Below are 26,705 nucleotides of genomic sequence, written 5' to 3'. Positions count from 1 at the left end.
TACTTTTGACCAGAGTCCTAGTATGGGTCCTGGTCAAAAGTGGTGAACTACATAGGGAATAGGGTACCATTTGGGACACACACACAACTTCTCCTGAACCCATCTTAAGGGCACAGTCTGATCTTTCCAACGTGTCAACAGAAGGTCCAGAAGAGGTATAAACAGATGGTGACTATCTAATGATCAAATAAAGGCCTTTTCACAACCAATTATATCATCCTCCTTGTTTAAAAACAAGCGTGAGACAGGATTGCACCATGGGACATGCCTTCCTTGGGCAAGAATAAAAGCAGTCTTAGTTGGCCCAGCTTTCTGCTCTCAGGCCCATATCCATCCATTCTCACCACAAAACAGAGGGACAATGCATGTCATATTGTGTTACTGTTATTAGATATAACTGTGAGGAAATGGATGACAATGAATCAATGTGGTGCTGTCAGTTTATGTAACGCTGTCGGTCTGGGGTCAAATAAGGCTGAATCGTGTGAGAAGAGGAGCACATGCAAACAATGCTTTGCGTGTATTAAAGGTGGTTGACAGACGAGCACCATCCATAATAAAAGGCAAGACTTCGAACTTTGTTCGGCCTTCATACCCGGCCCAACACAAAAAAAGTCACAAGAAACTTACCTGCATGTTCCTCAACAGCTGGAAGATCTCCATGGTGCGTAAGACGATATCCTGCACCGTCTCCTGGCCGATGCGACAAAGCGACGCCGTGTTGACATCGCGGGCAGCCTGAGCCTGCTGCCCGGCGAACGCCACTATGGGAGGGGTGGTCATGGAGACAGCAGAGGACCTATAGGTGCAGCGAGGGGTCAGCCTATTCTACACTGGCACACCTTGGCATGCCTGGTTGTATGATATTGGAAGGATGGAAAAGGGAAGGGTTGGGGATAGAGGAAGATGGAGGAAGAGAAAGGGAGAGAAAGCAGGGGAGACAGGGAAAGAGAAACAGACTGGTTCATTTCTTGATGTTACATTCACAATAATATGTGTTGATGGTTTAATGAATGAATTAATACTTTATTTTCCCATAGGGAAATGTGAATGCCTGTATTGGCCAGCAGCATACCACCCTGCATCCCTCTGCTGGCTTTCCTCTGAGGCTAAGTAGGTTTGGTCCTGGATGGGAGACCAGACGCTGCTGGAAGTGGTGTTGGAAAATCAGTAGGAGGCACTCTTTCCTTTGGTCTAAAAAAATATCCCAATGCCCCAGGGCAGTGATTGGGGACATTGCCCTGTGTAGGGTGCTGTTGTCTTTCRAATGGGAAGTTAAACAGGTGTCCTGACTCTCTGTGGTCACTAAAGAGCCCATGGCAATTATCGTAAGAGTAGGGGTGTTAAGCCCGGTGTCCTGGCTAAATTCCCAATCTGGTCCTCATGCCATCATGGCCACCTAATCATCCCCGGCTTCCAATTGGCTCATTCATTCCCCCTCCTCTCCCTGTAACTATTGCCCAGGTCAATGCTGTAAATGAGAATGTGTTCTTAGTCAACTTACCTGGTAAAATAAGGGTTAAATAAATTGTTGCCAGACAAATGTCCTCATGGAACATTAATTTATTTTTACAAAATTAAAGTGGCTATATATATTTATTTTTATTTAACCTTTATTTAACTAGGCAAGTCAGTTAAGAACAAATTCTAATTTTACAATGACGGCCTACCCCGGCCAAACCCTCCACTAACCCGGACGACGCTGGCCCAATTGTGCTCCGCCCTACGGGACTCCCGATCACAGCTGGTTGTGATACAGCCCAGATACGCCTCTAGCACTGAGATGCAGTGCCTTAGACCGCTGCGCCACTCGGGAGCCTGTGTGTGCATACACACACACAATATGGGCTCTGAGGAGGATCTCATCTTCTTTCTCAGATAGCTGCGAAACCTCTTCCAGGCTGAGACCTTTGGCTTTGTGTCTGCGAAAGCCTCGCAGCCTTCAGGCTTTGAGACAGTATCTTCAACGCTAACAAGGTTATCGCTCTGGGGGAGGCCACAGTTGCTGTCTGCTCCTTGTCTTTGTTACTCCCCATGGTGCTGGAGGTAGTCTGCGATACAGGAACTACTCCATGCAGGGCGACCGCCTCTTCGCACATGGGGAAAATAGCAAAGGGCCAGTAGTTTCCACTACCAGAGTAGGGATCAGCCTCCTCTACCTCGTCCTTACCCCATGCAGACTTGGCTAGGGGTGGAAGAGGCCCATTACATTCCTAATTTTTTTACTAGTGACCATAAGTCCATGGCCTAATAGTCTACAAGCTAAGGCTCTAGTGAACTGTAAATCATGAGTATTAGATTAATAATAACTATCAAGGTGCAACTGAAGTTGAATGAACTTAAATCTCTATTTTTGATGTAAATGGCATGTCATAGAAGGGTCCCGACACCATTTTAGTGATTTCACTTGCTTTTGAGAAACTTACCCCAAACAGTAAATCACTTCCTCATCCTCATTGTGTAGTATGGGGGCCCTGAAAAAAATTAACAGCAACTCCAAAAAGGCAAGGCTCTCAGTATAGTGATGCAGGTCTTTAGATGTTGTACACATGCAATGTTGTCATTCCAAACTTTATCCCCAACGTTATATTCCCTTTGTGCGACTCAAGACGTTTCCCCTATCACTATACTGACAGCTTTGCCGTTTCTAAAAGGACATMTTTTTTTGTGGGGGGTGGGGGTCATACTACACACAAGGAGGATGAGGAAGTGATTTGCTGTTTGGGGTTAAGTTTCGCGAAGACAACTGAAATCACAAGAAAATGGGTCTGKACCCTTCTATAACATGCCAATKACATCAAAAAGATACATTTTATTGTAAAGAAAATAATAAAAGGTCACCTTTAAACCTTGTTTCAGAACGTATTATACCCTGTCAATTTTTTTTCATCATAAACCAAAATGAATTATGATACAATGCATGAGTACCAAAACGGCATAGGCCAAATTTAAATTTTACGCAATAATGCACGGGTAACAAACCAGCATAACACGAACTGTACAGTAYTGGAAGGCACCGGACACTTACATCAGTATAACCTGCCAGTACAGTAATAGCCACATGTGAGCTTTATGCATTATATCGGCAACGTTGCACCCCAACTGATTATGCCACATTTAACGTAATAACGGGTTATTTAGCTAGATGGCTAGCCAACGTTGCTTGCTACTACAGTAAGTTAGCTAGCTAACATTGTTAATGCTAAATTGTAATTATTTCGCCTCTATGGCCTATTTATTGCCTACCTCCCTACATTTGCACACACTGTACATAGATTTTTTTCTATTGTGTTATTGACTGTACGTGTGTGTGTTTATGTGTAACTCTGTGTTGTTTGATTTTGTCGCACTGCTTTGCTTTATCTTGGCCAGGTCGCAGATGTAAATGAGAAATGGTTCTCAACTGGCCTACCTGATTAAATAAAGGTGAAATAAAAATACAACAAAATTAAAATTAGCTAGCTAACGTTAGCTGTGTTAGCAAACGAGACGATAGTTTTCTTTCAAACTGTTTTAGTATGCATTTGTCCTCTTGCTATACAAAACAAAAAGTTAACCTTGGCGCTATTCATATTGTCCAAATGACTAAACACGCAAGACCTAAACTTACCTGTGTTGCTAGCTAGTATTAATTTATCTTATTTGTTGACATGTGTGTCAAGTCCTTTTTCTGCAGGAGCGCTTAACCGTCAAACATCGCGAGACCATACACCGATTATTATCTCAACCGTAAAGCATGAAGTATGAGCGTTTCAATAAAGCTAGACTCCTTAGTTGCTCGCTAGCTACATGAATGACTTAAACATTGGTTCTTGAAGAATATAACTTATAAATGCCTCATGGTCTTAGTTTAACTGACGTACCCCATCATAACCCAAATTATAAGCTTGTTTWACTCCAATGKTTGTAACCAAAGTACATGTAACAAACAATGCATATCCTGTAAACATGACATAAACTAAAATGTTGATATCATGGATGGTCAGTCCTTGCATATATAGCTTTTGCTTTAAATTTTAGAGTGGTTCCATTTAACAAAGGCACATCCCTCAGCTTTCTATCAAAAAACAGGCAAGGTGACCACTTTGTAATTGTTTCAATTAAGGATTCCAGCTTTAAAAATGTGGATTATTGTTGCTACCATTGGTTGTACTGAAATATATTAATGACTATGAATACAACACCAACTCTAAAACAAAAATACTTTCTCATTATCTTATAGCAGCAGATATGTACATCAAATATAGGTGTTACTCGTCTGAATAATACCCCACTCATGATGTTACGGTAGAGCCGAGCTCCACTGCAAGTTCACCTGTGTGAAAGCGACACCTGGTGGACATTCTGCGATCAAAAGTACCAAGAAATATTTATCTTTGGACCCTCTGGTCTATTTATACTTTTTGGTACAGTGGCTTACTGTATTTGTATAAAATTTAGCTGGATCATCCCTAATGTGTCATGTGTCATCATAATCTCCCTCTTTGGATAAAAAAAAACGACATTCAAACTTGTGTGAGCCCCTAAGGCTGCATTAATGATAGACTGGACAACAACTATAATGCTCTGAAAAGAGAGGACCACCTTTTGATCGGTTTCCTATCCTTTTAACATTCATTACTCGGCACAGACTGCTTTGTGAGCTATCTTAATTTGAATTAAAGTATCAAATACAAGAGGCGCCTGAAATAGATACTTACTCATCCTGTGCGCCCTGCCGTGCTAAATTGCTGTTCTGAGTGACAAGGGGAATAAGAGATGGTTTTATTGAAAAAATGAAAGGCTTCTTGTGCCTTCAGGCTTGAGTGAAGCTGAAGCTAGAATAGAATGCCTATTACTTTATTTCCATTATTCATTCAAATTTGGGGTTATACGGCTACAGTACGGATTTAAATTTCAATTTATCTAGTCTGGGAGGCTGAGTTGGGTAATAGTAAACCTTGTGACAGGTATTTTTTTCATCTCYCCAAAGCCCTCTGTGTAAGCTGCTGACACAGAAACGCCATGTCAGTTCACTTGGCTGCCCGCAACTTCTTAATTGCAAAAAAGAGTGCTGTTTAGTTCACCACGATGAATGAGTTCATATGCTGCTCTTCCAGTATGCATACGCAAGACCAATTGAGGCATTCCAATTTGGAAATTAGGGTTTCCATGATCATCAGGCTCATCTAAGCTTGTTAAATTATAACCTAGTACATCAGGATCTGTTTCCCACATATGAATACCGAATAACTGAGGCCTGCTCTAATTTGAGGCATTTGCACATGGTATGTAGACATCATTCTGGTTCTGTTGTGTCTGTAGTGTTTATGGCTCCTATATCATCTCCTAGCTCACTGGACTCACCTGGACGCCTTGCCTTCCCTATTTCTGTCTGCTCCCCCATTTGTTCCATGTGTCAGCATTAATGTTGTTATGTGTTCATGTCCAGAYGCTGTCCTGTCCTCTTCCATWWCCGTTGCTAATTAAATGTTCACTCCCTGTACTTGCTTCTCGTCTACCAGCGYCGTTCCTTACACAAAGTCCATAAAGATTAAGACAAATTATAGTATTCATTAAGTAAGGATACTGTATCAGATTATTGATATGTGTCCAATGACCGTACCTTAACACCCTCAAGCACAGATAGAGCTCAAGAACATAGTTGAAAGATGTCTTCTCAARTACGGTCTTAATTACCATTAATTATACAAGCATTGAATAAATAGGCTACTGTATTTAAGATGAGAGACTTGCTCTATGAAATACATATTCTAACCACTTAGAAGCTTCTTAAATTTAAGATGGCTGACATTGATGACCTTGGTGTGATGCCAGGGTGTACAGTACACTATTGGGCCTGTCTCTTATACACATCTAGATGTGTATAAGAGACAGCTCACACACACACACACACACACACACACACACACACACACACACACACAGCACTAATCTGCAGAGTCATGCTCACACAGCCCACAGAGTGAAAAGCCGTAGGTTAAATGTTTATCTACACACGTTCTAGAGAGCTTTCAGCCAAGCTGAAATGGTATGCTACTACAAAACAAGTTAGCTGTGAAATCATAATTTCATAAAATAACTAATAACCTTAAAAAACAACAACAAAGAACTGCAAAACAAAATGGACATTTCATTACTTTCCCTTCCTTCATTTACTTCTTTACAAGTTTCAAATACCCCCTTATAACTGTCAGTACACTGACACTGAATCTTCCCTCTGGCTACATTTGACAAATTAACGTCAGGGTCCGATTTTCGACAGTCCATGACCATGGGGGCACAAGGTTGTCTGATTGAAGTGTCCTTTAAGGAAGGATGAGTCCAAACCAGAGAGGTGTAAATGCTACTGGGTCAGTAACACTAAGGGACCCTTGAGACCCAAGATGGCAGATATATTGCATTGACGGCCCACAGCTGCACCAGACTGGCTGAAGGTCAGTGAGGGGACAGGGAAACTGTTATTAAAAGGGATCAGTGTGTGCAATGAGACAATGGATCCATTGTGCGCCTGTTGCCGAGCAACCCTTATCCTTGTGAGGAGCTATGGCAGAAAGAAAAAGGAAAACATGACTGTTGACAAGTGATTTTATTCACATCAGTATTTTAAAATACAACGATATAGAAACCTAAACCATTAAACAGTCAAATTACATTTAAAAATTTGTACTTACAATAAGAGAAAAATATATACACTMCCGGTCAAAAGTTTTTGAACAARTCAAAATATATTTTATATTTGAGATTCTTCAAATAGCAACCCTTTGCCTCGATGACAGCCTTGCACACTCTCAGCATTCTCTCAACCAGCTTCACCTGGAATGCTTTTCCAACAGTYTTGAAGGAGTTCCCACATATGCTGAGCACCTGTTGGCTGCTTTTCGTTCACTCTGCGGTCCAACTCATCCCAAACCATCTCAATTTGATTGAGGTCGGGGGATTGTGGAGGCCAGGTCATCTGATGCAGCACTCCATCACTCTCCTTCTTGGTAAAATAGCCCTTACACAGCCTGGAGGTGTGTTTTAGGTCATTGTCCTGTTGAAAAACCAAAGATATTCCCACTAAGCACAAACCAGATGGGATGGCGTATCGCTGCAGAATGCTGTGGTAGCCATGCTGGTTAAGTGTGCCTTGAATTCTAAATAAATCACAGACAGTGTCACCAGCAAAGCACCCCCACACCATAACACCTCCTCCATGCTTTACGGTGGGAAATACACATGCAGAGATCGTCCGTTCACCAACACCGCGTCTCATAATGACACGGGGGTTGGAACCAAAATTCTCCAATTTGGACTCCAGACCAAAGGACAAATTTCCCCCAGTCTTATGTCTATTGCTCGTGTTTCTTTCTTGGCCCAAGCAAGTCTCTTCTTCTTCTTGGTGTCCTTTAGTAGTGGTTTMTTTGCAGCAATTCGACCATGAAGACCTGATTCACACAGTCTCCTCTGAACAGTTGATGTTGACATGTGYCTGTTTTATTTTTTCCTTTATTTAACTAGGCAAGTCAGTTAAAAACAAATTCTTATTTACAATGACGGCCTACACCGGCCAAACCCGGACGATGCTGGGCCAATTGTGCGCCACTCTATGGGACTCCCAATCACAGCCGGTTGTAATACAGCCTGGATTCAAACCAGGGTGTCTGTAGTGACACCTCTAGCACTGAGATGCAGTGCCTTAGACCGCTGCGCCACTYGGGAGCCCTGGTACTTGAACTCTGTGAAGAATTTATTTGGGCTGCAATTTCTGAGGCTGGTAACTCTAATGCACTTATCCTCTGCAGCAGAGGTAACTCTGGGTCTTTCTTTCCTGTGGCGGTCCTCATGAGAGCCAGTTTCATCATAGCGTTAGATGGTTTTTGCGACTGCACTTGAAGAAACTTTAAAAGTTCTTGAACTTTTCCATATTGACTGACCTTCATGTCTTAAAGTAATGATGGACTGTTGTTTCTCTTTGCTTATTTGAGCTGTTCTTGCCATAATATGGACTTGGTCTTTTACCAAATAGGGCTATCTTCTGTATACCACCTCTACCTTGTCACAACACAACTGATTGGCTCAAACGCATTAAGAAGGAAAGAAATTCCACAAATTAACTTTTGACAAGGCACACCTGTTAATTGAAATGCATTCCAGGTGACTACCTCATGAAGCTGGTTGAGAGAATGCCATGAGTGTGCAAAGCTGTCATCAATGCAAAGGGTGGCTATTTGAAAAATCTCAAATATAACATATTTTGAATTGTTTAACACTTTTTTGGTTACTACATGATTCCATATGTGTTATTTCATAGTTTTGATGTCTTCACTATTATTTTACAATGTAGAAAATAGTCAAAATAAAGAAAAACCCTTGAATGAGTGGGTGTTCTAAAACYTTTGACCGGTGGTGTATATAAATATAATATATGGTGTGTGCAACACTTTTCGAGCCTGTAATCGGGTAAGGCACTCCATCCTTGATCTCTTCAATCTTAACTTCTTTGAGAATGATTGCACAGAGGCACTTTCTTGTGAGTGTAGAATGACCACCTCTGATTTCAGAGATAAACAAACTAACCACACAACAGATGGGTAAACTACAATGCAGGATCAATGAGTTAGCCAGCTATCCCAAATAACTATTGATTTTGTGGTTCATTAAGAAACTTAGATATGTGTTTTTGTTGAGTCAATTAGACCAGGGATGGAGGGGAACTCAGTCGGTGTCTCAACTTACTGTGTGAAAGTTAGAATAGTATAATACACAAGGTGCAATTTAGAAATTTGGTTGGGCAAATTTCAGCAAACATTTTTTAGATTGGTAAGTTAGTCTAGMCAGTTATCTAAACTTGTCGTAATCACGGTCAAATTACCGACCGGGGGATCCACATTGATTTTGTTAGTCACTCTCAATCAGATATCATATTCAAAACTGCAAACATTTCTCTCCACCCTATGTGTAGAGTTGCAGGAAATTCACGCTGTAAAACGGCATWAAAATATCCCGACCCATGACAAAATGAGTAGAAGAATTGCATGGAATTTGTTAAAAACTAAAAGTTATTTCAGAATATTTAGGCAAGTTAGCTACTATTTAGGCAATACTTCGCTACTATGGCCTATTTATTGCCTTATCTCCTTACTCCATTTGCACACACTGTATATACATTTTTTCTATTGTGTTTATTGACTGTACTTTTGTTTATCCCACGTGTAACTCTCTTTTTGTCGCACTGCTTTGCTTTATCTTGGCCAGGTCGCAGTTGTGAATGAGAACTTGTTCTCAACTGGCCTACCTGGTTAAATAAAGGTGAAATAAATACATTTAAAAAATTAGCTGGCTAACTCATTGATCCTGCTTTGTAGTACACCCCTCTGGTCCAATATCCATGATAGATCAGCCAAAAGCAGTGCTTGAAGTGGGCTGAAATAGGTGCCGGTATCATCCAGGGGGCCTGCACTGCACGTCTTTTGCTGTAACACATGGACAATAAAGTTGTATTCTATTTTGGGTGCTGTTTATATTAAGGTGCAGGAAYTCCACAATATTTTCAGTGGTGGAAAAAGTACCCAATTTTCATACTTGAGTAAAAGTMAAGATACCTCAAAAGAAAATGACTCAAGTAAAAGTAAAAGTCACCCAGTAAAATACGACTTGAGTAAAAGTCWAAAAGTATTTGGTTTTAAATAYACTTAAGTCTCAAAAGTAAARGCAAAAATCATTTAAAATGTCTTATTTTAAGCAAACCAGACAATACGATTTTCTTGTTTTTTTTTATTTACGRATTGCCAGGGTCACAGTTCAACACTCAGAAATATGTTACAAACGAAGCATTTGTGTTTAGTGAGTCTGCCAGATGAGAGGCAGTAGGGATGACCAGGGATGTTCTCTCAATAAGTGCATGAATTAGACAATTGTGCTTTCCTGCTAAGCATTCAAAATGTAACGAGTACTTTTGGGTGTCAGGGAAAATGTAAGGCGTAAGAAGTACATTATTTTCTTTAGGAATGTAGTGGAGTAAAAGTTAAAGTTGTCAAAAATATAAATAGTAAAGTAAAGWACAGATAACCCCAAAAAACAACTTAAGTAGTACTTAAAAAATATTTTCACTTAAGTACTTTACACCACTGAATATTTTAAGCCAATATTCTCTAAGAGGTGCAGGAACTCAAGCAGTAGAATATGTGAGGTGCTATAACTCAGTTCCAGTATGTTCCTGGCCAAGTCAAGCACTGGCCAAAAGCCTGTCCAGGTTACAACTAAATCCTGGTTTGGTAGCTTATTCCTCTGGGCTCCTGGCCTCTCCCATGGACTTAAACAGACGTCTATATTTTGGGGTCGTCACACAGGCTACACCCAGGCTTCTGGTCGGCCTGTTGTTCCAGCTGTATGGTGACTGAATGGAAGTTGTAGTTGGAGAAGCAAGTTTGGKTCATCTCCCTTAGAACTGGCTGGGCATCCACTAAGTCATCTGTGGAGGGAAAGGGAAATGCAAGTATGATGACACTGACYAAATCACAATTCTGCAAGTCACTATGGTCTGATCAAGTCAAGTCATAGATAGTGGAAACGGCAGTGGTATTTCCACAGAAAGTGTCATACTCTGATATATGACAAAAAATATAAATGGTAATGGATACAATAAAGCCATCATCATCATCATTATATATGAGAGATGTAACATAACAGTAGATTACTGACAGCCTGGTCCAGCTACACTCACCTATAGCCACGTGTGCTGACAGCACCGTCTGGTTCATAGTCAGGGCCCAGATATGGAGGCTATGGACAGACTTCACCCCCTTCACTGCCAGCAGCCGGTCCCTCACCTCACCGTGCTTCACTCCAGCTGGGGTGCCTGGGAAGAGATAGAGAGGGAGGGAAAGATAAGGATTTCATTACACACACACAGAGGAGGGACTGGGCACAAAAGTTTGGCAACTTAGGTCCCTTTTAGACATGTTACAATCATCAACTCTTGCACAAAAACATATCCTCGTGGCTGTCGTCAATATAAGTCATTCCTAGTCTATAGTAAGACGGCCACTTTAACATAATCCCGAAACAGGGATGTTAGAGGGAATCCCATGTTTTACCTTCCATGAGGACTATCAGGATGTCTTTCAGAATGGTGATGGTGGTTCCCAGGACAAATATGGAAAACAGGAACGTACAGATAGGGTCAGCTATCTTATACTCGGGCTGTGGGAATCAGAGAAAGAGTGATTAAGGACCATAATCRTGACATAGTTTAATATTATATATTTTTTTACCTTTATCTCACTAGGCAAGTCAGTTAAGAACAAATTCTTATTTACAATGACGGCCTACAAGGGCCAAACCCGGACGACGCTGGGCCAATTGTGCGCTCCCCTATGGGACTCCCAATCACAGCCGTTTGTGATACAGCCTGGATTTGAATCAGGGTGTCTGTAGTGTCACCTCTAGCACTGAGATGCAGTGCCTTAGACCGCTGCGCCACTCGGGAGCATTATCTTACATTATCTTTACATCTTTTCCCCCCAATATATTTTACTTTAGTCAAGACATACTTGAGGAAATCTGTGACGTCTCTATCGCACATCGAAACACGTAAAGTTTGTGCTCGTACAGCATCATAAAAGGGATMATTATATTGAGAATTGCCGCAATATCAGTCAAAAAAATACACCATGCTCAAAAGTTCCATTTGAGAACATGACGCGGTAGATTTCAATGCCTACGGGGGTGCATGCTCAGCACATGAAGATAGTGAGAGATTATCACACACAGGAAGGAAGAGGGGGAAGAGTCTAAAAGTCACACTGGGTTTACTGTGAAATGAACCTGTAAACTTCTGTAACCGAGCGGTACATTATGTACTGCAGTGATACTTAATTTGTTTGCGCAAGCTAATAAATCGCGAAGTGGATAGTCAACAATTTATAATAAATCGTAGCTAACTAGAAATAGTAGTTACAGTATATGGATCTTCCATCAATTACTGCTTGATTCATTGTGTTTTGCTGAGAGTTTTCAATAGTATTTATGCAAAATGTATGCAAATTCAAAAGGACTTTTAACTTAATCTATGAAATTAGACTAATTACCTAATATTGTCAGGGCACTATTTGGGACACTACTGTGCTTCATTCTAATGCAAGGAGTATTCAGCTATCTAAATGATCAGTTCAAAACGACACGAAAGCCAGGGAGAGTGAGTCAACACTAACATCCGCCTCATCCTCATCTAACCTGCCCATTTCCCCTCGGCCCTAATCTCCTCACCCCATCGTCCTCTCCACCTCAGTTGACCACTACCTCCCATAAAAGTGAAGGCTCCTCAGAGGAAGAAGGGTAGGACCATTGTCCTCAGTGAATTTTTGTTGTTGTTGTTTTTTTACATTTATTTTAAAAAAATTGACAAAACTATACTAAATATATTCACGTTACCAAATAATTGATTAAAACACACTGCTTTGCAATGAAGGACTATGGTAGCATCAACAGCACTCTGTAGGGTAGCACCATGTTGTAGCCGGAGGACAGCTAGTTTCCGTCCTCCTCTGGGTACACTGACTCCAATACAAAACCTAGAATGCTCATGGTTCTCACCGCCTACCATAGACTTACACAGTCATTCTGACAACTTCCAGAAGACATCCTCCATGTCACGCCCCGACCATTGAGAGCTGTTTATTCTCTATGTTAGTTAGGTTGGGGTGTGATTAAGGGTGGGTTATCTAGGGGAATTATATGTCTATGTTGGCCTGGTATGGTTCCCAATCAGAGGCAGCTGGTTATCGTTGTCTCTGATTGGGGATCATATTTGGGTAGCCATTTCCCCATTATGCTTTGTGGGATCTTGTCTAGGTATAGTTGCCTGTGTGCACTACTCTGAGCGTCACGTTTCGTTTGTTCGCTTTATTGTTTTTGTTATTTGAGTTTTCTCTTCCTAATAAAAAGGATGGAAACATACCACGCTGCATTTTGGTCCACTCCTTATGACGATCGTGACACTCCAACCTATCAGAGCTCTTGCAGCCTGAACTGACATGTTGTCCACCCAATCAAAGGATCAGATAAATTAATTTTGTACTGAAAACATAAGTTACAGCAAGTTAGCACTACATAACATATTTTGAGCAACAGTTTTGAACAAATGTATTTATTTGTAAGAGAGAGAGAGATTTCGTGTTATTTTTTTTGTGCTTTTATTAATTTATTGCCACAGTGGCCACTGGTGTAACTGCTAAATTGCTTGCTGACTGTACTAGCTAGCATGATTGCAGCAGGTTTACTAACGCGTTAGTTCTAGTAGCTATGTTGACTATGACGTTAGCTAATATGGTGACAACGATGTAAGCTGTGGGTAGCGGTTAACGGTTATGATATGAAGGTTTGGCTTGGAAAGGTTTTTTCGCCTGGTCACAGACAGCTGATGTGCTGTCCACAAGCCAAGAGAAAAGGTGAAAGGAGGAGAGTGCGTAGATGCGAGAAGGAATTATACAATGAGCAAAATGATCATGCTGTTTGCATGTGGCTGCTTTGAAAGTGAACTGTGTTTGCGTGTGATCAGGGGTATATTTATTCTTCCGATTCTGTTGAAAAACGTTTCTTAAATGGAAGAAAACGGAAGAAAACGGGGATAAAACATATCTGAATTTGTCCAATAGAAACTCTCGTTTGCAACTGTTGGACTAATGAACACCCTAGATCAGCTAGATGCAGGCAAGAGTGTGCAAGACGGTACTGAATGTATGTCACCTTGATTACACAAATTTGTCTCTTGACCTGTGAACCTAAGTTGTAAATGTTTATTCATAAGCTAGGTTGTAGCAACCTTATGATGGGTATAGGGAAAATGTGAGTATCATGTAGTAGCCTAAACCTAGCAATGTTACATTGAACTGGGTGAATGGAATATAAATGACAGTCATCCAATATGCTTTAATAGAAATAAGGCCATGCTCATAAAAAAAATGATCATCCTCCCTCATCTTAAATGTCACCGAACGCCCCTGCTCCCACATGACCCCAGTTAACCACTTTCTGCCCCATCACCCCAGTTGACCACTACCTCTCACATGACCCCAGTTGACCACTACCTCCCACATAACCCCAGTTGACCACTATCTCCACCATCACCCCAGTTGACCACTATCTCCACCATCACCCCAGTTGACCACTCCTCCCACTAAATGACTACTACCTCCCACATACACCCAGTTGACTACTTACCTCCACATGACTCCAGTTGACCACTACCTGCCCCAGACCCAGTTGACCACTACCTCCCACATGGACCCCAGCTTGACCACTACCTCCCACATGACTCCCTCGACCCCATGTCCTGACCACTACCTCCATACCCAGTTCACTACCTCCCACATTGACCCCCAGTTGATCACTACCTCCCACATGACCCCCAGTTGACCACTACTCCCACATGACCCATGTTGACCACTACCTCCCCCATCACCCCAGTTGATCACTTACCTCCCACATGACCCCAGTTGACCCACTACCTGTGCCCACATGACCCAGTTGACCACTACCTGCCCCGCACCCCAGGTGACCACTACCTAACCCACATGACTCCAGTTGACTACTACCTTCCCACATGACCCAGCTTGCACTACCTCCCACCATGACTCCAGTTGACTCACCCCCCGTACCTCAGACCTCCCACATATCCGTGCTAACCCTCACCCCAGTGCTATCATGACCCGTACACACCTCACCATGAACCCACCTCCCACACGACTCCAGTTGTCCCACTACCTCCCACCAGTGACCCACGTTGAACTACTACCTCCCCATACTCCAGTTGAACGACGTACCTCCCCACTCGGACCCAGTGACCACACCTTCCCACATGACTCCAGTGACTAACCCCCTACCCTTGACCACGACCGTCCACATCTCCCAGTTGACCACTACCCTCCCACATGACCCTACCCCTCCAGTTGACGCACTACCTCCCCACATACCCATGTTGACCACTACCTCCCCATACCCCAGTTGACCTACTACCTCCCCCATGCAACGCCAGTTGGACCACTTGACCTCCCACATGATGCGCAGTTGACTACGACCCCCCACATGACCCCAGTTGACCACTACCTCCCACATTGACTCCAGGTGACACTACCTCCCACATGACTCCAGTTGAACTATCGCTCCCCGTTCACTGCCAGTTGACCACTACCTTTCCCACATGACCCCAGTTTGACCACTACCTCCCACATGACGCCAGTTGACCACTACTCCCCACATACTCCAGTTGGACATACCCACATGACTCCCAGTTGACCACTACCTCCCACATGACCCCAGTTGACCACTACCTCCCACATACCCAGTTGACCACTATCCTCCCACATGACTCCTCCACATGTTTACCACTACCTCCACATACCCCAGTTGAACCACCTACCTCCCACATGACCCCAGTGCACACACTACCTCCACATGACCCCCAGGTGACCACTACCTCCCACATGACCCCAGTTGACCACTACTCCTTCCCACATGACCCCAGTTGACCACTACCTCCCACCCATGACCCCAGTTGACCACTACCTCCCACATACCCCAGTGACCACTACCTCCCACATGACCCCATGACCCACTACCTCCCCACCCATGACCCCAGTTGACCCACTAGTTATACTTACCTTTCCCACCATGTACTCCGTTGATTCAATACTTTAGACCTCCCCAGGTCTGGAGACTTTTCAAGTATTTATTACCATATCCGCACAAGCAAGACTCCAGATTGAACGTATGACCTCCGTACCCAGTACACATAACCTCCTATGATCATGTGGGCTACTATCCATACCCATGGCCACTACCTCCACAGATCCAGTTGACTAACTGTTTGACCTTCCCTGTCTACCCAGTTGACCAGATATGACCTCAGTTGTTATATCCCGTTAAGTTACCCACTACTCCACAAGGACCATTCTTACGAACCGCCTAGTACCAGTGTGCTCACACACTCCACAGACTCATGACCCTATCACATGACCCAGTTGCCCTACGTCCCACATACCCAGTTCTACACTCCCACGACTCAGCTGACTACCTCCCTCACCCCAGTTACCCACTACCTCCCCATGTACCCCAGTGGCACCACTACTCTCCCCATCACCCCAGTTGACCACTACTCCCACAGTATCGCTAGTTGACCATACCCCTCCCCCATCACCCAGTGACCACTACCTCCCACATCACCCCAGTTGACCACTTACCTCCCACATGACCCCAGTTGACCACTACCTCCCCCATCACCCCAGTGTTGGACCACTACCTCCCCCATCACCCCAGTTGACCACTACCCCTCACATCACCCCAGTTGACTACTATCTCCCACATCACCCCAGTTGACCACTATCTCCACCATCACCCCAGTTGACCACTACCTCCCATATCACCCCAGTTGTTCTCTGACCACTGACCTTGAAGAAGATGATGATGGCGCTGACCAGCACGCTGATGCTCTGGAGCAGGTCTCCCACCACGTGCACGAAGGCGGCACGCACGCTGGCGTTGGCCTGAGGTTGCGACTCCGACAACTCATTCCGCTGAATGTCCACCCCACCGTGCTGCTCCACATTGCCGTTTCCATGGGAATGGTTTTCCTGGTTACCGTTACCGTGTGAGTGGTTACTTTTGTTGCTGTGCCCGTGCCTATCGCCCACCGCGTGGCTGTGACCATGGTTGCCCTTGTCGTTGTTGCCGTGGCTGTGGCCGTGCCCGCTACTGAGGCCCCCATGGCTGTGCCCATGCCCGGACTGGTGCAAGGTGAAAGCCATACTGCCCACGGGACATTCAGAAAGGCATAACATATTAAAAGCCTTGTTATTAGGCATTATAAATGTTCATATATGCTTACAACAAGTTATAAAGCATTATACCTGGATGCATTACTGCAACATTGAATCTTCATGCTGTGGAAGATATCTGTAGGCTGTTTACATGACAATACTTGTATATTCTTGTTACTGTCACATCTACTTGCTACTGTTGGGTAACACTTTATTTGGATAGTCTGTAGAGCATCTATAGATGGACTATCTAGACTATCAGTAATATTTAAACTAATTACTGTATCTACTAACCCTAAATGTAGCTCTAACACTAACCTTAAAAYTTCTTATGGCTGCAATCCCGTTAACGGGATGATATGACAACAGCCAGTGAAAGTGCAGGGCGCCAAATTCGAACAACAGAAATCTCATAATTAAAATGCMTTAAACATACATGTATCTTATACCATTTTAAAGGTAATCTTGTTGTTAATCCCACCAAAGTGTCCGATTTCAAATAGGCTTTTCAGCGAAAGCACCACAAACGATTATATTAGGTCACCACCAACTCACAGAAAAATKTTGCCATTTTTCCAGCCAAAGAGAGGAGTCACAAAAAGCACAGATAGAGATAAAATTAATCACTAACCTTTGATGATCTTCATCAGATGACACTCATAGGACTTCATGTTAGACAATACATATATGTCTTGTTCGATTAAGTTCATATTTATATCCAAAAACCTATATCCAAACCAAACATTGGCGCCATATTCAGAAATGCCTCCAAAATATCCGAAATTGCAGAGAGCCACGTCAAATAACAGAAATACTCAACATATACTTTGAAGAAAGATACATGTTTTACATAGAATTAAAGATACACTTGTTCTTAATGCAACCGCTCTGTCAGATTTCAAAAAGCTTTACTGCAAAACACAATATTCAATAATCTGAAAACAGCGTTCAGCCACAAAAGCAAGCCATACCTTAGCAAGCAGTTGCTTATTAACAGATAGTTTGTTGATAGTGTGAAAATACGGACTATCCAAATAAAGTGTGACATACTGTGGTTTGATTTTCACTTGTGAGTCACTAATATCTAGTCCTAAGCGGGAACCGTTAACAACCCGAAAATACTACTTACAGGGAATAAAACCCACGGCAATCCGCGTCAGTTTCTTAGCTTGTCTGTCATCAGTAGTCGTCAATTGTAAATACTACATTAGTCATGGTAACAGCAGACCACATCAATTCCCGAAGATGAAATAGAATTGAATGAATGGAATTGAATTTCTCTACGAACATTTCAGTTCATGAATGGTGAAGAAATGGGCTGCGTTTCGGGTCGGTGGACTCACATGATGTTTGCAAGCACAGCGCAGCCTGAGGTAATGAGCATGATGGTCCCCTCGATCTCGTAATTATCTCTGATGAGCCGCTGCACGGCCAGGTAGACCAACACACCTGTCACAAGCCAGATGGTCACCACTGAGAGGAGAGCGCCCAGGATCTCTAGAGGATAGAGGGAGAGGACACACACACACACACACAGGAGAGGAGAAAAAGAGAACACATCATGTTTAAATCAAGGGAAAGGCAGGGATAGAAATTATAGAAATGTCATGGACAGATATATTACAGTAAAGAGCTGCAGGAAAACCCATTTGATATTGCCAGCAGTACCAGACGTACCACATAGTGAGAGCCAAGAGGAAAGGTCTCCAGTAAGAGACACAGGAAGACAACAGAATATGATGCATGTGATTTTTTTAAAGTATGACTTGTCAGGTTCCTATTGTAAAGACCATGATACACAATCACAACGCTAAAACAACCATTAGGTATGCTCTTCTATTGTCATGACTTCCACCGAAGGTGGCTCCTCTTCCAGTTCGGGCGGCGCTCGGCGGTCGTCGTCACCGGTCTACTAGATGCCACCGATTCCCTTTTCCTTTTCTGTTGGTTATGTCTGTATTGGTTTCACCTGTTTCTCATTTGGGGTTTTGTTCAGGGCTATTGAAGCCTTCTAGGCCCGCCTGCTTTTGTGCGGGCTTGTTTTCTGTTCTGTGTGTGGATGGTTGTGTTTGTTTTCTGTTCTGTGTGTGGATGGTTGTGTTTGTTTTCTGTTCTGTGTGTGGATGGTTGTGTTTGGTTATGTTTTTGGACTGTTTGGTGTCCTGTTTTGGGGAGGTCATTGTTTTCGCCTGTTGTTGTTGGCGTGACCTTATTCTTACCGGAATAAAAACGGCAAACCCAAAGAACCCTATGCTCTCTGCGCCTGACTCCGCACCCACCACTCCTAGCTACGTGACATCTATAGACATATTAAATCACTCCACTTCTACTTATTTGTTCCAGAAAGCATGTGAGAGTAGAAAGCACACGCATTGAGTATACTATCAACGGCTTATAGTAGCTTTCAACATTCGCTGGCTCATGATATTGGGATACATCAAGTATTGATTATTGATGAAGATGGTAGTGATGATGAGGATGAGCATATTATGATGATAATGATGATCATGATGAAGATGAAGGTGATGATGATGATGATGATGATGATGATGATGATGATGATGATGATGATGATGATGATGATGATGATGATGATGTTGATGAATAATGACAATAATGATGACAATGATGACGATAAAGACAAAATATGACAATGATGACAACAATGATGACGAGGATGATGATCTCACCTGCACGATGCCAGCCGTAGCTGAGTGTGCGTGTGGCGGGTCTGGACGAGAGCCACAGAGACACCAGGCTGATGATGAAGCTGGCGAAGTCTACCAGCAGGTGGGCGGCGTCTGTCATCACCGCCAGACTCCCCGCAAAGTAACCACCTACAGACAGATAGAGGAGTGAGAGAGAGAGAGAGAGAGAGAGAGAGAGAGAGAGAGGAGTGAGTGAGTGACTGACTGACTGACTGACTGACTGACTGACTGACTGACTAACAACTAACTAACTAACTAACTAACTGACTGCTGACTGACAGACACATAGAGTCCCTGACTAACTAATCGACAGGCTAATCAATAGTCATGTGTCATTTTACCCCTCACCCAGGATCTCTCCGATCATGAAGACCAAGCAAACAGCCGAGACCACGTAGAGCCTCTTCCTGGCCAACTGCTTCTCCCGCTCCCTGTCCTCCGTAGCCTGGCTGTTGTCATGGCAATGATTGATGTTGCTGTCCTTCTCCATCTGGCAATTATTCATCTGTGGACACACTGTAGGGAGGGGGGGGGGGGGCAGGGAGGGAAGACAACAGACAATATGGATTATACAAAAAGGAGGAGAAGAGGGGGGTGAAAAGGAGACTGAGAGGGAAAGACAAGATAAGATGGACATCATGAACTTCGTCCAAGAGGGGAGGAGGGAGGGGGACAGTAGGCAGAGAAAAGACTGAGGCAGAGCCTGTAAGAATGGCTGTCCCTCTCAAGTTGTGCCAGAAAGACCAGACAAGCGAGATGGATGTCATGAAAATCATCCAAGAATTAGGAGGAGGGGAGGAGGGGGAATGGAAAAAGAAGAGAAAGACTGAGGCTGAGCAGAGTTTGTAAGAAAGGATGGCCCTCTCAGGTGTGTGCATGTGGCTAAAGAAAATGTTGCTGTTTAAAGCTAATTTCATGCAATTCTACACATGTTGCCATGAGGCAGAGAGAGAAAAAATGCCAGTGCAGGTGTGTTTTTTCTCAAATTAAATTCTACATCTTATTTAATTCATTGTCTGTGATGTTAATTCCATTGTCTGTTGATGTTAATTCCATTGTCTGTGATGTTAATTCCATTGTCGGTGATGTTAATTCCATTGTCTGTGATGTTAATTCCATTGTCTGTGATGTTAATTCCATTGTCGGTGATGTTAATTCCATTGTATGTGATGTTAATTCCATTGTCTGTGATGTAATTCCATTGTCTGTGATGTTAATTACATTGTATGTGATGTTAATTCCATTGTCTGTGATGTTAATTCCATTGTCTGTGATGTTAATTACATTGTATGTATTACAGCATGACATTACATCTTTTTTAGTAATATGTTTTTGACTGTCGCATTTAAGTGAGTGACGGTCATGAAAACTGTAACGATGTTGTGTGTTGTGGCTACAAGTTGTAGTATGCCCAGTGCCGCAAGTGTTTTTACTGTGTCTTGTCAACCGCGTGTTATTTCCAACACCCCAGGGAGAATACTGCTCTACCAAATACAGTCACCAGCAAATACAGAGCACGTCCATTTCAGAGCCTGTTTGGTACATGAAAGGAAACCTATCAGGAAAATCAGGTTGGTAGGGGGCCTTATTAGCTCCAATGTTGACAATGTACATTATTTGGGTTATATCCATAGCTAGGGGCCTCATGAGAGTCATACGTTGGTACACTGGGGCCATGCCTTGAACACTGAACCAGTTTCATCTGTTTGGCTAACTGACGAGTCTCTGTTTAACCTTGTAGCTCCAGAGCTATTCTTCATTTAAATACCCAACTAGGGACCAGATAATGGATGTGATGAGAGAGCAGTGTTGGGGAGTAGGGAGTAGTTCAATTAGTCATTTAAATACATTTTGTAGCTTGGTGGTAGTTAATGACTTTTTTTTGCCATGTAGTGGTGTAGCTAACTACTGGAACTACACACTAGAATATGGTTGAAGTAGGACATTTCCTTTCTTTCCTAATTCTCACTTGAAACATAAGTTTGTGTGTTTAATAGGACAATTTACACAATTCTGTTAACATCTGACTCCAGAGAAATCGGTTCTTGCAATTTGTGGTCTATGACATTTCAGATTTAGATATGATAATTTATCATAAAGTAGTTTGGATGTAGTGAACTCGCTTTTCAAAKGAATGTTAGTTAAAGTGGCAATCAGCAGTAGATACAATAACAAAGCATTCTGTTTCAGTAAAAAGCTGAGCTATGGATGCAGGGACTGACCATCAATGATATCAAAATTATAGTTTTAACCATGTTTTGAGGCTATATAGTGTTTGTTTACATTTACTTTGTTTACTAAAATTGGAGTAAAACAAGCTTAYRTTTTGGGTTCTTATGGGGTACGACAGTTAAACTGAGCTCATTAGGTATTTATAAGTTATATTCTTCAAGAATCAATATATCATTAATTTATTAGTCCAAAAATGGATGTAACAACTGCCGATTGCCCCTTTAAGTAAACTATATTTTCTTAAGGGTAGCTTTGGTGTASCTTAACTTCTGCCAGTGTTAAGTAATTGGTSAACWATATTTTCAGAGTAGCTTCGCCAACACTGTGGGAGAGCGTTAATGCCACATTTGGTGAGGATGCTATGAAATAAGGAAAGATACCGCGCACTTTAGCATGACAATTAGGTCCAAGTTACGTTTAACATCGGAGGCAGAAGGACGGTGAAATGACAGTACGTTATTACCGTAATAGCGGAACACTGGTGGGGTGAGACACTTGTGAGTTGTCTCAGCTGAGCTCCTATCATCCTCACTGTGGGGCAATTGCCAACCCTGAATTAGAACCCGTGCGCAAATCTTTTTTTCTCTCGCACGACTGGAGTATCAGGCTGTCTAAGATTCTCAAAAAAGTTTGTTTTATTCTACACATGAAAATACCAATTCAAATAACTCACCATGGGCGCTCAACACCCTCCTCGTACACCAATGACATCTTCCAAAGTTTATTTTACAACTTCACAAGCGGACTCGAACCTCCAAGTTTGCGAAACACTACAGCYAGCCAGAACCAGACCCGTGTACAATATTGTAGGCTATAACCCACCCAGGCTTGCAGGAGGCGAGGCTGAGCTTGAGGACAGAGAACGGCTAATAAGCTGATCTCAAGGCTGTCTGCTGTATAGAAAACATTATAAAACAAACTGTCACATTAAACAGACTAAAATAAATGTGAAATAAATGTGAMTGCAGCGTATGAAATGTGAAAACTAGTGCCAGTCACTCATTAGCATAATCATATCGTCCTAATCATGTGCATATGCTTCAAGTGAAAAAAATATAAACTAATTGTTGCTGTGGAAATGGAGGAACAAAATCAATTAAATAACCCCTACTTATATGTCTATCAAATTATATTTAGGCTAAAGTTTAAATTTCCATTTTGGTTATTTTTCAGACGCCCTTATCCAGTCATATTTCAATGTCATTTTGTTTTCAGATATCATAAATGTAAATTACATAATTGAAAACAACAGACTGACACTTTCAGACAATAAATAAACGGGCTACTTTACCTTTCCATGGTGATGCTATACATGGTGCCTTTCTCGGTGACTAGTTGAGTTTTCTCTGGATCCTTTCTGARCATGATTGAGTGCTTCAGGGACGACAATAAACAATATAAAACTGGTTACAGTAAACAATATAAAACTTGTTAAACTATTAACACCCAGCCAATATATTTAGACRGAGAAATAAAAACAGAYMAAATAAAAATGCAWTTTTYTTTTTTTTAATTGACTAATGTAAAACAAATAGGCACATTTCTAATGTTATCATCATCTAGATCTCCTCTCATAAAAGAGGACAAGTTCCATGCATCTTCAAATATTGTTTGAGTGACAATGCAAGCAGTGTTAGTATTTGAAGCCTTGTGACCAAGCACCGTGTGCAAATGTAGCCTCTTGCAGCAACACCTTTAGGCAAAAGTTTCTCATTCAGGGAGAGGGTAGGAATTTGAATAAGATATTTTCTGTTTCGAAAAGGTAAGATTCAGTAAAATAGGCAGTGGTGGAAAAAATACTCAATTGTCATACTTGAGTAAAAGTAAAGATACCTTAATTGAAAATGACTATCACGTGTCAAGGTAAGACCCAGATGCAGACAGAGTCGAATTAAAACCTCTTAAGGATCAGGCCTCCTTTTTTACATTTTTGCCTAAAATGACATACACAAATCTAACTGCCTGTAGCTCAGGCCCTGAAGCAAGGATATACAGTACATATTATTTTTTTTATTTTTTTTATTTCACCTTTATTTAACCAGGTAGGCCAGTTGAGAACAAGTTCTCGTTTACAACTGCGACCTGGCCAAGATAAAGCAAAGCAGTGCGACAAAAACAACAACACACATGGGATAAACAAAYGTACAGTCAATAACACAATAGAAAAATCTATATACAGTTTGTGCAAATGTAGTAAGATTAGGGAGGTAAGGCAATAAATAGACCATAGTGGCGAAATAATTACAATTTGGCATTAACACTGGAGTGATAGATGTGCAGATGAGGATGTGCAAGAAGAGATACTGGGGTGCAAATGAGCAAAAATAAATAACAATATGGGGATGAGGTAGTTGGGTGGGCTATTTACAGATGAGCTATGTACAGGTGCAGTGATCGGTAAGCTGCTCTGACAGCTGATGCTTAAAGTTAGTGAGGGAGATATAAGTCTCCAGCTTCTGTGATTTTTGCAATTCATTCCAGTCATTGGCAGCAGAGAACTGGAAGGAAAGGCAGCCAAAGGAGGAGTTGGCTTTAGGGATGCTATGGTGACCAGTGAGCTGAGATGAGGCAGAGCTTTACCTAGCAAAGACTAATAGATGACCTGGAGCCAGTGGGTTTGGCGACGAATATGAAGCGAGGGCCAGCCAACGAGAGCTTACAGGTTGCAGTGGTGGGTGGTATATGGGGCTTTGGTGACAAAACGGATGGCACTGTGATAGACTACATCTAATTTGCTGAGTAGAGTGTTGGAGGCTATTTTGTAAATCACATCGCCGAAGTCAAGGATCGGTAAGATAGTCAGTTTTACGAGGGTATGTTTAGCAGCATGAGTGAAGGAGGCTTTGTTGCGAAATAGGAAGCCGATTCTAGATTTCATTTTAGATTGGAGATGCTTAATGTGAGTTTGGAAGGAGAGTTTACAGTCTATCCAGACACCTAGGTATTTGTAGTTGTCCACATATTCTAAGTCAGAACCGTCCAGAGTAGTGATGCTAGTCGGGCGGGCGGGTGCAGGCAGCGATCGGTTGAAGAGCATGCATTTAGTTTTACTAGCATTTTAGAGCAGTTGGAGGCCACGGAAGGAGTGTTCTTGGTACCATTTGAAAGGAAACACTTTGAAGTTTGTGTAAATGTGAAAGGTATGTAGAAGAATATAACACATTAGATCTGGTAAATGATAATACAAATAAAAAACCAAACGTTTTTTGTATGTAACTCTGGACACATGAAAGGTTGGGTGTATACAAAGTGTACGGGGCAACAGAAGACAGAGGGCCAGAGGGGCTAATAATTTTAGAAAGGAGAAACGGGCCAATAAACTGGGGGGAGAGTTTGCGGGATTCCACCCGGAGGGGCAGATCCTAGGTGGATAGCCATACCTTCTGACTGAGACAATACCGGGGAGCCGGGGTACGATGGCGATCCGCTTGTTGTCGATACCTGGAGGTCGTCTTGAGTAAGGCCGACTGGACTCTCCTCCAGGTACAGCGGCGGTCAAACATCTGGGCAGAAGGTATGCCAACCTCTTCTTCCTGCTCGGGGAAGAGCGGGACCTGATACCCCAGGGAACACTCAAATTGAAATAGGTCAATGGCAGAGCAGGGAAGGGTGTTGCGGGCGTATTCCACCCACACAAGCTGCTGGCTCCAGATGATGGGGTTGGCGGAGACCAGACAGGGCAGAGTAGTCTCAAGGTCCTGGTTGGCTCGCTCCGCCTGGCCATCGAACCGGGGGTGGAACCCAGAGGACAGGCTGGCTGACGACCCAATGAGGGTGCAGACCGCCTTCCACAACCGGGACGAGAACTGAGGGCCCCTGTCGGAGACCATGTCCATGGATAGTCCATGGATCCAGAAGACGTGCTGCACCATGAGCTGTGCCGTCTCCTTGGCCGAGGGTAGTTTGGGGAGAGGAATGAGGTGGGCGGCTTTGGAAAACCGGTCGACCACAGTCAGGATGGCAGTGTTGCCCTCAGACGGGGGGAGACCCGTGATGAAATCCAGGGATATGTGGGTCTACAGAAATACATTCTTTACATAACAATTCAGACCCTTTGCTATGAGACTCGAAATTGAGCTCAGGTGCATCCTGTTTCCATTGATAATCTGTCGTGACTTTACTTTCATTAATCTGATGACTGTTATTTATCGAATCAACTAACTATGTTTAATAGTTACCCGATTAAATTAATCATGTAACAATTAACTCATTAGGAATTTGGGGCACCACGAGAGCGGTTGTTTAAAGWGTTACCATCTCCCAAATTAAACTCTAAAGGTCTTTACCTATCACATCCATAGAACATTCAATGTATTAATTATAATCTCTTTATCATACCATCATTCTGAACAGTCGTAACCTCCTGCATCTGCAAAAAACCCAGCCTTATTTATGATTCAGTACTACACACATTTTTTATTTTTTATTTACTAGCTAACTGAGTGATACACAGAATGAACATACACATTTAATACATTAGGAAAAGGGTCCCTAGTGGACTGACACAACATTTGGCGGCTTGCTACAAAGAAGACAAGATGGAGGGAAAGAGAGAGAGAAAAATATACACTTATCGTTGATACATTTTAGAAACTATTCTCATAGTAATCATATACTTTGCACACTATATATTTGACTTAGGACAGCTAATCAGCTGTACCAGTGATTGTCTGAGAGGTGAGCTTCTCGCCTCCTCGTGTTGATATTTAGAGTTCAAACCAATTTAGACATGGGCTGCTTGTWARTTTYTTTACCGATCCTTTTATGCACTCTGGKYGACAAGGATGGTTCCGTCAAGCTGACATGCTCTCTGTCCTCACTCGGGCRTGGCTACTTACTGTGTAAAGTTTATAGGAGACAAATTMTCTTATAGCTCCTAAAATCKAATTCCTATTTTAACRAAAATACTTWMATAATTTTTCATATTTCATATACAACGTTAAGGATGGAGACTTCATACGTGTAG

The 26,705-nt window shown here is 42.5% G+C and overlaps 2 protein-coding genes across 3 annotated transcripts in view; both read right to left on the bottom strand.

Moving 5' to 3' along the window:
* The window catches only part of med30 (mediator complex subunit 30), a 109,305-nt gene extending 105,589 nt beyond the window's left edge, over positions 1 to 3,716 (bottom strand). For both annotated transcript variants that reach the window (XM_070436262.1, XM_023976646.2), the window contains exons 1-2: positions 3,611 to 3,716; positions 631 to 852 (exon numbers count right to left, since the gene is read on the bottom strand). In XM_070436262.1, the coding sequence (XP_070292363.1) occupies positions 631 to 783 (153 nt within the window). In that variant the 5' untranslated portion in view covers positions 784 to 852; positions 3,611 to 3,716. The remainder of the gene's footprint in view (positions 1 to 630; positions 853 to 3,610) is intronic.
* Positions 3,717 to 9,759: 6,043 nt separating this feature from the next.
* Positions 9,760 to 20,016, bottom strand: LOC111956032 (proton-coupled zinc antiporter SLC30A2-like). Its single transcript, XM_023976452.2, has 7 exons — positions 19,856 to 20,016; positions 19,490 to 19,636; positions 18,143 to 18,296; positions 16,431 to 16,788; positions 11,082 to 11,187; positions 10,709 to 10,843; positions 9,760 to 10,456 (listed from the first exon to the last, which is right to left on the bottom strand). Exons 1-7 carry the CDS (start codon positions 20,010 to 20,012, stop codon positions 10,311 to 10,313), a joined length of 1,203 nt encoding a protein of 400 aa, XP_023832220.1. The 5' UTR covers positions 20,013 to 20,016; the 3' UTR covers positions 9,760 to 10,310.
* Between the last annotated feature and the right edge of the window lie 6,689 nt (positions 20,017 to 26,705).

The sequence above is a fragment of the Salvelinus sp. IW2-2015 genome, linkage group LG31, assembly GCF_002910315.2.
Source record: "Salvelinus sp. IW2-2015 linkage group LG31, ASM291031v2, whole genome shotgun sequence".
Classification (NCBI taxonomy): Eukaryota; Metazoa; Chordata; class Actinopteri; order Salmoniformes; family Salmonidae; genus Salvelinus; species Salvelinus sp. IW2-2015.
The sequence above is the reverse complement of the archived record's forward strand: the minus strand, read 5'-3'. Positions and strand labels throughout refer to the sequence as shown.